Source organism: Mastigoproctus giganteus, chromosome 7, assembly GCF_048544385.1.
Source record: "Mastigoproctus giganteus isolate SK-2022 chromosome 7, ASM4854438v1, whole genome shotgun sequence".
Classification (NCBI taxonomy): Eukaryota; Metazoa; Arthropoda; class Arachnida; order Uropygi; family Thelyphonidae; genus Mastigoproctus; species Mastigoproctus giganteus.
This window is the reverse complement of record NC_143581.1, coordinates 76,777,162-76,790,486: the sequence shown is the minus strand read 5'-3', so window position 1 is coordinate 76,790,486 and position 13,325 is coordinate 76,777,162. Positions and strand designations below refer to the sequence as shown.

The 13,325-nt window shown below is 39.2% G+C and overlaps 1 protein-coding gene across 4 annotated transcripts in view; it reads right to left on the bottom strand.

The window, feature by feature from the left end:
• The window catches only part of snama (something that sticks like glue), a 489,984-nt gene that overhangs the window by 43,905 nt on the left and 432,754 nt on the right, over window positions 1-13,325 (bottom strand). For all 4 annotated transcript variants that reach the window (XM_090377736.1, XM_090377737.1, XM_090377734.1 and 1 more), the window contains one exon: window positions 7,770-7,992. In XM_090377736.1, the coding sequence (XP_090233862.1) occupies window positions 7,770-7,992 (223 nt within the window). The remainder of the gene's footprint in view (window positions 1-7,769; window positions 7,993-13,325) is intronic.

Genomic DNA, 13,325 nt, shown 5'->3' with positions numbered 1-13,325 from the left:
ATGGAAGTTTGTTCCAGCAATTAACCACCCGCTGGCTAAAGGCAAATTTCCGCACATCTATTCTACATCTGTCCTTTCTTAATTTGAACTTATGTCCCCGTAGGTTCGTAATCTGAACAAGTGGAAGGATCCCATCAGAATTCAGCGTGCACAACCCATTCAAGGCCTTATAGACCTCAATCAGATCACCGCGCAGGTGCCTAGTCTCCAGCCACTGCAATTTGCAGAACTTAAGCCTCTCTTGGTAAGAGAATCCCTTCATTCCCCTCACCAATCGTGTTGCTCTTCTCTGTACACGCTCAAGCAAATCTACATCCTTCCTAAAATGAGGCCTCCAGACCTGTACGCAGTACTCAAGGCGTGGCCTGACCATTGCCTTATACAGAGGGACAATCACCTCCTTTTCCCTGCTAGCAAAATTCCTATATATCATTGACAAAACCCCATGACCTGCCCTAACAGCCTGTCTGCATTGCTCAGAAAACTTCATATCTGACTGCACAATTACTCCCAGGTCTTTTTCATTTTCTACCACCTTAAGTGTAGTACCACACAGTTGGTACGTTTCTCTGGGGTTACTTCTACCCATATGCAGTACTTTGCATTTGTCAAGGTTGAACTTCAGTTGCCACTTCTTAGCCCATCTGCCCAAATTATCTAGATCCTGTTGCAGTAGCACACTGCCATTACTGTCATTAACAACCCTGCCAACCTTTGTGTCATCTGCAAACTTCGACATTAAGCCTGATATACCTTCATCAATATCATTGATAAATACACAAAACAACAGTGGACCCAACACCGAACCCTGTGGGACTCCACTAATAACATTAGTCCATGAAGAGCAGCACCCATTGATTACCACCCTCTGTCTTCTCCCACTTAACCATCCTTTTATCCATTGTAGCAACTTACCCTTAATACCATTCTGCTCCAATTTGTACAGTAGTCTTCCATGCGCAACAGTGTCAAAAGCTTTCCTGAAATCCAAGTATATGATATCAAAATTATTTTTCGCATCCAGTTCCTTTGTGACCACATCATAATAACCAATCAAATTTGTCAGACAAGACTTTCCCTTAACAAACCCATGCTGTGTTTGAATTATTGCTGCAGTCTTGTCTAGATGATCCTGCAATGCATCTTTAACCAGTGACTCCATTATTTTACCCGGAACAGAAGTTAAACTAACTGGTCTGTAATTACTCGTGTCACCCTTCGATCCACCTTTGTGAATTGGGGACACATTTGCACATCTCCAGTCCGTGGGAACCTCCCCTGAGTCCAAGGATGCTCTCATAATTATGGCTAAGGGTTTGCTTAGTTGCTTTGCCGCCTCCTTTAAAATAACTGGATAGATCCCATCCACCTCAGGTGCCTTTCTTATGTTTAACTTCAACAATTTCTCCTCCACTTTGCTCTCAGTTATTACAAAATCATTAAGCACACTGCTACAATTTGATAACCTTCTTCCATTTTCAAACTGTAATAATTCCTCACGTGTGAATGTAGATGCAAAATACTCATTCAGTTTGTTTGCTATCTGAGCAGGATCATCAACAGTCGAACCATCGATGTCAAGTGGACCAATCATATTCATCCCCTTCCTTTTAGAGTTTATATAAGTAAAGAAATCCTTGCTGTTTTTCTTAGCATCCTTTGCCAAAGATTTCTCGTAATCCGCCTTCGCCTGCCGAACCTCCTTTGTGACCTGATTACAGACTAGCTTATATCTGCCACAGGCTTCTGCGTCACCTGATAATTTATATGCATCCCATGCATTTTTCTTCTCTGTCACGAGTCTCATTAGTTCATTTGATAACCATTTAGGCCTAAACCTTGAACGATATTTCTTAATCGGTATATAAAGTCTAGTAGCTTCCACGATTAATTCCTTGAATGCTTCCCACTTAGAATTTACTGTTGGTAACATCGTCAGTTGATCCCACTGTACAGAATTTAAAAACTGTCTGAGACCACTGTACTCCCCTTTACGGAAGCAAAAACCCTTTCCTTTACCCCTGACGGTAGTTACCTCTTTGAGTAAATCCCACTTCAGCACACTGTGATCACTGCCACCTTGTGGTTCCTTTATCTGCAAATTCTTAATACACGAATGATCACTGCTGATAACCAGATCAAGAGTATTACTTTCTCTGGTTGCCTCTCGAACATGCTGCTGCAGAAAACAATCATCCAATAAATCCACAAAAGTCTGACTGGTGTGTGAGTGACCAACCCACAAGTTCCAGTCAATATCTGGGAAGTTAAAATCCCCCATTATAAGACATTCAGATTTACTGGCCCACTCTATTTCTCTGTACAATTGTTCATTGTACTCATTCAAGTCATTAGGCCTATAACACACTCCTACCCTTATTTTTCCTTTCGCAGTGCTTATCTCGCACCAAACTGACTCAACAGAGCACTGTTCATCTATATTAACTGGGTGCACTTCCTTTGATTTTATGTTTTTCTTAATTAACAGCATAACACCCCCTCCCTTTCTGTCCTGTCTATCCTTTCTGTACACATTGTACTCCCCAAATTCCAGTTCTGCATTCCTTATATCTTTGTGATACCACGTCTCTGCTATCCCAACAATATCCGCCTTTGATGTCTTGACCAACACTTCAAATTCATCAAATTTATTTACTATACTTCTAGCATTGGTATACATGTAAGCATACATGCTCCTATGCCTATTCCTGGTTACCCTAACACATCCCATATACCCAACTATTCCATGATGACTGCCATCCGTCCCTGAAACCCCCAACACCCCTCGCTCCAGGTCGCTTCTTATTCTAATAGAAGTTGTGCAAGAATCACCTTCACCTCTGCCTGCGGTTACTGTTAAACTATTAGTCTTTGTATCCCCCCAAACTAGCAGTTTTCCGACCCACCTAACACTGCCTCGATAGCATCAGCAAATATTCTTGCACCCTTTCTATTTAAGTGTATCCCATCCCTGTAGAAGCAATCTCTCCTGTTAACAAGTACAGTCCAGGCTGAAAAAAATTCTACCCCTTGAGCCTTGCACAATCCTTCCAGGGCCGAATTGATCGACAAGGCTCTCATCATGTACTCCCTCCTATCGTGTCTGGGCAGAATTGCAGACACTTTCAAATTCAACCCTATTTCACGGCTTTTTTTCAACAGTGACCTGTACTTGTTGAGTAATTCTGCCGGTCTCCTACTCTTAATATCATTAGTGCCAACGTGTACAACTATATCACCTTTTGTGCCCTTGAAAGATGATATCCGCTCTACAACGTCATCAACCTTTGCCCCTGGCAGACATACCCTGGTCCTGTTCCACCTATCCTTTTTACAAAGGATGTTCCCCGTTTCCCTGACAATAGAGTCACCAACAACAACTAGTTCCTGTGGGACCAGCGCATTCTGCCTTAGGGGTTGCCGCTGTGTTGCGTGATGACCAAGTGCAAGCTCTGGCGTTGATGTGGGCAGCTGAGAGCCTGATGGGCCCCTCAATTTAGTTCCTTCGAGGGCATCCACCCTGTCCTTCAAGCTCTCATATAGGCCCATAAGAACGCTGAGTTGTTGCCTGATTTCGATACACTCCTTGCATCGCGCACACACAAAGACATCCCCCATGGCAATATCATGTTCCGTTCCAGAGAGTTCGGCAAACATTTCACAAGTTGCACATTTCTTTAGGCTGTGATGCGTTGGAGAATTGCCCCCCTCAGTTCTCCCCCGAGTCACAGCACTCCTGCCACTTTGTGCCCGTTGCTTTGCTGCTCTAGTTTGGGGCATGGTAGTTTAAATTAATAAAATCAATAAATTAAATATCAATAGTATTTGAATAGAAACTATTAAATAGAAACAGTGAAGCGTATTACTATATAATTATGCGTTAGAGCTACCTAGCTACCTCAATTAAAAAATTTGAATTCCCTACCACTATATCCAAAAACAATGGCTACAGAAATTACCTATCGTAAGTAAAATCCACAAAAACTCTTTATCTAAATTAAAAATAACCAGCGTAACTATAACTATATGACTACGTATTAAGTACAATATAAAATAACAATCATGTAAATAACAGGTAAACACTTATCGTTTTTGCAGAGCCTGTAACTGATAGCTGTAACTTTTAAAGAGATTCAGCGCCCAAGTAATTGCAATGGGACGATAATTGGACGGGAGGGATTTGTCACCCTTTTTAGGAACTGGCTGGATATGAGCCAGTTCATATCCAGCCAGTATACACACATGAGCACAGGTTTTGAGAACAAGTGGAGAAATACCATCAGGACCTGGAGCTTTCTTGGCATCAAGATTCATCAAAATCCTTCTGATATCCTTTTGACGGAAGGCCACAGGAGGCATTGAATGGAGTGTGTTGGGACTGGTGGGAGGTGTTTTACCAAGATCATTAATATCATGAGCTGGAAGAAAAATGGGATGCCAGCAGGTCAACTTTATCCTTGGCTGAAGTGACAACAGAACCATCTGGTTTGGACAGAGGTGGGAGCAGAGACGGGCAAAAGTTGTGGCCAATAGCTTTGACAAGAGACCAGAATTCTCGGCTACCATGAGGGCAAGAAGCAAGTTTTCTACTCTTAGCCTGTTCAAACTCAAGTTTGGACTGATTAATAACTGCTTTACAATTGTTGCGAGCTTTGGTGTAGGCAGAAAATGAAACTGAAGAATTAGAAAGAAGCCAATTACGATATGCAACATTCTTCTCTTGAACAGCCTTAGCACATTTATTGGAAAACTAAGATAAAGGATGAGATTTTAAAGTGGAGTGTGGGATAAAGGATTCCATTCCTGGAAGAATAATTTCACTGACACGATCTGAGCAAACATTGACATCAGAAGTTTTGAAACAGTAATCCGACCAAGGAAAAAAAGAAAAGAAGTCTCGCAGGTCATCCCATTTTGCATTCTTGTAATGCCAAACAACATGAGGTTGGGAATTGCCATAAGATAAAGGTTCCATTGGAGAAGAGGCAATCACCAAGTTGTGATTTGAAGTGCCTAAATGACCTCTCACTTCGACCGTGTACTTAGAAGGTTGTTTGTGAGAAAAAGATCAAGCGTATTGGCTGTATGATTAGGATTGTCTGGTATTCTTGTAGGTAAATGAACAATCTGTGCTAAGTCATTGGTAATTGCAAAAGCCTCAGCATCTCGACCTGCTGGGTCGGTGTGACTAGAAAACGGAAGCCAGTTGGAGTTGTGAACATTAAAATCACCAAGGAAAATTACCTCACTCTTAGGAAAGTTGAACTGGAAAAAGTCAAGTTGCAAAGAGAGGAAGTCAAAGAGCTCCAAGTGATTAGTGGAGTTGGGAGAACGGTAGAGACAACAGATGAATTTGACACAATGAGGTAGAGAGATTTTAAGCCAGAGAAGATCAAAGAGAGGAGATTCCAAATTGCCAAGTCTTTGACAGGGAATATCAGAACGGACATATGCACAAGTACCACCTTTGAGGCGAAAGGAATCATACAGCGAATAATTTGGGCATCTGAGATGAGCAGTAGTTGAATCAACCAATAACTGAGATTCTGTCAGAAAAAGTACTTGGGGTTTTGCAGACTGCAAGTGGAAATGGACATCGTTGACATTAGAATTGAGACCACGTATATTTGTGAAATGAATTAGGAAGTGCTTGGGAGGTTTAGATCTTTTCGCAGACAAGCTTGTTCTATTAGTTTGACAATTCATGGTGTATTCAATAGTAAGAAAAAGTGAGTGGGACATGCTGTATGAAGTAATGAAATTTTTGGATATGGCGTACACGTGGTAAGCAGATACCCAGATTCTTGACATAACGTGGCCTTGACAATGCTCCCTGCATAATACACTACTCGGACTCCCTCCAGTCACTATCTGGCAGAGTAGAGGTAGCAAGATTATACACTAGCTGATCTGGAAGCCTCCTAGAGCATTACCAATAGGTTCGGTCCAGTGTACTAACTAGCGGCCGGCCTGCAAACACCGTTTTAGAGCTGTACCCTCGAAAAATAAGGAATATTGGATCTCGCCACGACATTCATCAATCATACTGCATGATGGAAGAGATTGGGAAGGGTTGGCCGGAACTTAGCTCTAGAGACTAAACATGGGTTCCACCACTTCAAGCCTACAATATGCAAAGTGGTGGTATTTCACCGGTTGTTAGAGTCATCTACCACCTAGTACTGCCTGGTAACATAGAGGGGTGGCGTTCCTCCATGTGGTGTGGGCGCCACACCTCGACCCCTGCTTACGTTGGTTCACACCTGGGTGGTTACCCACTATGTACTTGTGCATGGAGGTTATACCCAGGATTACTAACAGTCCCACCATTGTGAAGGTGCAAGCAGAGGATCTGGCTGTCACAGACCGTCCGGACTTTGCTGAAATTGGGTCCATTTGACCTGAGTGTCACCCAAATACCAGTTCCATGAGCGTTTTAGACTTCCAGGTAGAAAGTATAGCTTGTCTGGCATATCTGAGAGAATGTCTGTGACAACCTCAAGGACCATTCATAATCATTTACTGGAAGTGGGATCTTGAGACCCACATATCTGTTTGCCTCTTGCTACTACTCACTGTTGTGAATGGGTTAAGTGGTGTTTTGTATGAGTAAACTGGAGACTGGAATGGGCTTCAGTAGTGTTGAGAGAGAGAGAGAGAGAGAGAGAGAGAGAGAGAGAGAGAGAGAGACTGTATAAGAAAGGAAGAGATATATGTTGTAAACTTCAGGTGTAATGGTTTGGAGACCACTGGATAACAACTCGTACGTTTGTGATGGGCAGTATGCCCATACTTGCACTAAAAATGTTATAAACAGTCAACCTGTTTTTGGTGCATATGGATAATGCAATGTTCCAACAGATATTGGCAGTATGTGGATGGTCATTATCATGAATGTCCTACCATGGCATGCAAGATTATAAGATCTTTCCCCTGTTGAATATGTTTGGGATACATGACTGGAGGCATGGAATGACACCACACAAGATTACACTCAACACATCTTTGACCAAATATGCCAGTGCTTGTATTCAAGCATGTGAGAGATCAACACCCAATATTAATTTTCGACAATGTAAACATTTTTACAGATACTTAGGCATCTGTAATATTTCCATTTATATAAAATCACATGAAAGGAGTATTTTGTTTTCTGAAGATACAGAAAAGCTAATCAGGTAAACGGATAATTTATTTTCCCAGCTATTTAATTCTGCATTTCCCAGTAGGTTGCAACAAGTTGCCCTCACAGGTAGTTGAGGCTGACAGTCTGAGTAAATTTAAAGCTCAACTGGATAATTACCTGCATGAGGAGAAAAGCATATAATTTGTGTCTTCTTATCTACTTGGTTGGATTTTTTTTTTTTTTGGCAGTCCAGCAAAAGCCTGTCACTTCCTTGCACTTTATGGCCACTACTACTACTGCCAACTTTGACAGATTCGGGAACATTTCATCTACCAATAACAGTCTTATTTAAACGAACATCATCAAATTCTTTTCTTAATACCTGGAAGATTTCTGATCCATTTTTTTTAATCTACACATAAAACTTAAGATGTTGTTCCACTTTTGTATCCATTAAGATTATGAAAGAGGCTGAAGGCAAATGTAGTGGTGGAGCAGGAAGTGGCTTGAACCAACTAATATTGTGATAATTCCTCTCCTATATTTGTTCATTATCTTTCTTCTTTCACCACCACTTGTAATAAATAGTCCTAGAAATTTTTGATCAGACCCTGTACTTTATGAATAATAAATTTTTTGTTACCTTTCTTTCATTCGTCGGAGTTCTCTATGAAAATCTTCAGGCACAAAAGGTTTTGGATGCCCTCCAAAAGGTGGATTAGGAAATGGTCCATGATGATGAGGTGGTGGAGGTGGAGGTGGTGGAGGAGGTGGTGGGGGATGCCTAGGAGGAATTACTGGACCCACACCAGGTGGTGGAGGCTGAGAAGGAGGAGGTGGTGGAAGATGACTCAATGGAGAGGAACCTAAAGAGAAAAGTGATTCATAGTGAAGAAATGATATAAATCAATTTGCTAACATTAATGTCACTAATTTAAATGCCAATTTTAAAATCCTCTTAATTATTATATACAGTTTAACAGAAAAGAAAGATTAATATAAACAATCCATAAGAAGAAGAAGGAACATGAAACGAAGTAATTTTTTTAACAAGCAGAGACAAGCTGATGATACAATACAGGATAAGCCTAGATAATTAGAAAACAGGCCTCAAGCTTCGGGTTGCATAATCACTATGTATTTCTGACATGACTGATAAATTGATAAAGTAATTTTATTAAACAAATGAAATCCACTAACCTACATAATATTAACATACATTTACAAGGAGAAATAGCAAATTCTCTACTTAAGGTATCTGTACTAAATGAAATGGCATCAGAAAACTTGCCAGAGTTAATATTCCAATCCTAGGGTACTATAGGTTTTTGAACCTATAGTACTTCAGAAGAGTGCCTCTCAAACTTTTTGATCTTGCAGCTCCCCAAAATAACTCATTAGGCAGTTCTAAGGATCCCCAGACCCAATAACAATAGTTAGGAGTCTAACTATTGTTACTGGGTCTATATAATTAATATATATATATAGGGTGAGTCACAAAAAAGTAGTCCACTGCTCCATGCTTGGAAGAACCAGCAACCAATCAACACGTGACTAGCCATCTGCACAAACATATCTTCCCCTCATAGATTAGTAGCATGCATCACCCCTCAAGGTCAATCTCATTGGAAGACAGTGTTTTGCCAGACATAATGCAGTTTGTGTCTCGTGTACGATTGTGTGTGTGTTTGTAAGGGTTTTCTGCATCATGACTTATTCAGTTCCAAAAAGAGTTGCAATTGTTGAGGCATATGTGCGTACAGGTTCGTTTAAGGAAACAAGAAGAATGTTTGCGGAACAGTTCTCCAATGCTGGGATACCAGCAAAATGCTGTATACAGCAACTGATGAAGAAGTGGAGCGAAACAGGAAGTGTCCTTAATGCGAATAAGAACAGAGACCCATCTATTTGTATGCCAATTGTAGTGCAAGATATTCGTGAGAGGAAGAAATTAAGCCCCAGGAAGAGTACCCAGAAATTAGCCCAGCAAGTCAGTGTAAGTCAGACAACATGTGTACATGTACTGCACTCTCTAAATTTGAAGCCGTTTTGTGAACATGCATGCAAGAATTAAAAGAGACAGATAAAGTGAAACGTGTAGATTATTGCAGGTGGCTCCTCAACAGCGTCACTGATGGGATGCTCGATGCAACTCAATATTTTATGTCAGATGAAGCCTGGTTTCATTTGTCTGGCACATCAATTCTCAAAACACAAGGTACTGGGCAACTGAAAATCCACACCAAGTACACAAAGAACCACTTCGTGACAAAAAAATCAGTATGGTGTGCCATGCCAGAACGGCAGATTGTAGGGCCCATCTTCTTTGAGACAACTGTTAACACAGACATGTACCTTGCAATATTTGAAAGCTTTTATGTACAATTAATCCCTGAAGAGTGGGAGTGGTACACATTTCAACACATTTCACTTGCCATACGTCCCACAGAGTGCTGGCCCGAATTCATGAAGCCTTTCCAGACGGAAGAACTGTCAGCGTGTATGGCCCCCACGTTTCCCAGACCTGTCCATATGTGATTTTTACCTTTGGGGCTACCTTAAGGGGAAAGTTTATGAGAAAAACCAACACACTCTTCAGGAATTACAGGAGAACATTCATACTGCTATTGCAGGCATCGATGGTACAGTGTTGCAGAGAGTTTGCCAAAACATTTACCCACTTGTGCACGGGCTCAGCAATGTCTTGCGGCCCAAGGAGGTCATTTCGGCCGATCGGGCTAGCCAAGTGGGTAAAGTGCCTGCCTGGCAACCCAAAGGTGGCGGGTCCAAATCCAGCCTCGGGCTTGGATCAGAGTAAAATGCAAAAACTTTGGGAGGTGCAACTAACAAAAAAAAAAAAAAAAAAAAAAAGAGGTCATTTCCAACATCCTCTTTAACAGCAGGTAACGTACTGTACATTTACCCACTTGTGCATGCATTGTATTTTCATTAATGGGGCTACTTTTTTGTAACTCACCCTGTGTATATATATTAAATCAAAACCAGTAGTATGGCAAAACTGTTGAGCGAAAATAATAAATTAAACATAATGATTAATCAACAGGGAGGGAGAAGAAAAGGTAATAAGGCTAAAAATTGTAACAAAAAATCTTCAAATAATTTAGAAAATCCAATTAAATATAATAAATCAATTTTAAAATTTAGAGCCAATTACATAAGAATTTAACGGTGTCCCCCTCGTAAGGTACCTGTTCCAAATTGGGTGAAATATCACAAATAGAGAGACAAAACTAACTACAATAAAATAAATAACAAAAATACTGACCATTATGCCCTATATCAACGGAGGACCACAAGACTAATAATGGGCAGGGAATCACTGCATTTCAATCGCTAGACAATTTGCCGCAAAGACGAACCCGATCAAAGGATCAGTCCGCCATCTACCCGATTTTTTGCTGCATAAGGACAAATCATTATTCAAAACCTCTGCATTGGCAGTTTGATCGGATGGATTGGACTGATCCTTCAATCGGTTAGCCTTTGCGGCGATTTGTCTAACGATTGAAATGCAGTGATTCCCTGACCATTATTGGCCTTGTGGTCCTCCGTTGATATGGGGCATAATGGTCAGTCTATTTTTGTTATTGATTTTGGTTTTATTTTATTGTAGTTAGTTTAGTCTCTATTTGTGATATGTCACACAATTTGGAACTGGTACCTTACGAGGGGGGTGGCGCCATTAAATTCTTATGTAATTGACTCTAAATTTTAAAATTGATTTTTTATTTTTAATTGGATTTTCTAAATTATTTGGAGATTTTCTGCTACAATTTTTAGTCTTGTTTCCTTTTCTTCTTCTTCCTCCCTGTTGATTAATCATTATGTTTAATTTATTATTTTCGCTCAACATTTTGCCATGCTACTGGCATTAGCTTTGATTTAATATCAGTTATACATTGGGCATCACATGGAGGAATATGCATTTTGCTGCCTCTAATGATAGCTTTATATTCATTTATTTTTTTAAATTTTCATATTATACAGGTGACCCCTGCTCAATGCTGATAATTCTTTCTGTAAAAACAGAGCGCTAAGTGAATCCATACTAAGTGAGCACCACATTCCATAAGGTAACATATGTATTTGTGAGTTGTGGTCAGTGCCATATGATATTTCCTAATCAATAATAAATGGTAGTGAAAAGATGCACAAATGTCGGTCAAAATATTTAATATTCAAATATTTATACATATAAAATATTCTGCATTACATACGTATACAATTATGTGGCAACTACTTATGTATCAAAATTAAACTTAAAATTCCAATTAAAATCATGAACTAAACTGATTTTAATTGATTTAATTTAATTGATGAATTTAATCATGAAAAATGTGTCGATTTTGGGTTGAACTTGGCCCACTTCCAAAGAAACTAAAAGGGGTATTAATTTTAAATCCCCTGCAGTGTTACCACCCAACAATAAAGTCAACCGATCCTTCGCCACTTTGAAACCTGGCATGTTTTTTTCTTCTTTCATTATGAAACTTCTTTTAGGCATTAGTTTCCAAAATAGTCCTGCTTCATCTATGTTAAAAATGTTAAAAACCTGTTGAGAAGTATAACACATAATACCCCTCTTCAATAATTTTAACAAGTTCTTTCTTGAAAGTTTCTGCTCCTTGATCTGCACTTGCGGCTTCTCCCTGGATTTTAAATCTATTCAACCAGCCCTTACCAGTTTTAAATGGTTCCACATTTTTTTTTTTTTTAGGTGAGTTTTCTTCAGATAATCATATTAGCTAATCTCTCTCTCTCTCTCTCTCTCTCTCTCTCTCTCTCTCTCTCTCTCTTCTAGACTTCGGATAAATGCATATAACGCAAATATTACAAGCAATATACTTGATCATTTTTAAAAATGTTGATCTCAGAACTACGTAACAAGTTACTTTACTGCAATTAAATTAGCATGCAAGAAAATTTCAGTGAGTGTGGGAAACTTTCTTAAGTCGGCGTGGGAAACGTTTTAATGCTATTCATTTTCAAGATATCAACTCCATCAAATGAAACAATTTCATTAAATATGCCAAAAATGCAATCTGTAAAAGAGCATTATAACGAGATAGGGGTTTATATATATAGCGAACTGCATTATAACGAGGGCCTGCTGTATTTTTTATTTTTTACTATTTTTCTTAACTACTTTATTATGCTAATATATATATAGACAGTCAGACCTCTCTTTAACAAACTTCCATACAGTGCATTTTTTTTGAAAACTTTAATATAATCAACTGAATTCAAGAAAGCAAGAATTAAGAGCTAAAAGGATTAAGAATTAATCCTTTTAGCTCTTAAACATTGTCTTATGCTGTATGGAGTCAAATGCCTTTTCATAATCCACAAATGCCAGGCATAATGGTGTTTTATATTCATTTGCTTTCTCCATTAGCTGTGACATTACGTGAAGGTGATCCATAGTTGAGAATCCTATCCTAAAGCCAGCTTGCTCTTTCGGTTGATTCTCATCAAGTATTCTTTCTAATCTGTTAGTAATGACCCTTGTGAACAACTTGTAGATGTGGGATAACAAGCTAATTGATCTATAATTTCCAATTTATGATTTATCTCCTTTCTTATGCAGCAAAACTATGATTGCATTATTACACTCCTTAGGCATCACCTTTTCTAATGCATTTTGTGAAGAGTCTTGCCAGTTTTTGTGTCATGTCTCTTCCTCCCAATTTTAACAATTGTACAGTAACTTCATCTTCCTCTGGGGCTTTCTGATTCTTCATTTTTTCCAAAGCATGTCATACCTCATCAGGAAGGATATCAGTTATGTCATATGTGTTTCTAATTTGTGATCCATCTTTCCCTCACTCCTTGTATTATTCTCTATATTAGTATTCTGCTATTTGAATTATGCCTTCTATGCTATTTATAAGTGCACTATAACTCTTCTTCAGTTTCAGTATCATTTGTCTTTCTGTATTACTGCTCATGGCTGCTAATTTAAGTCCTTTGTTTTCCCCTTAATGCTTGTTCTACTTTTCTTGTGTTAAATCTTCTTATATCCTCTCTGAGTCTCTTTATAATGGCTTTGCATAACTCGGTATACTCAATTTTGTCCTTGTCAGTGTTTATCGTGCTCTTCATTTGTTGTCTTCGGTTCATCACGACAAGTGTGTCTTGACTGATTTTTTCTTCTTTGGATTTCTTTTTACCTATAGGT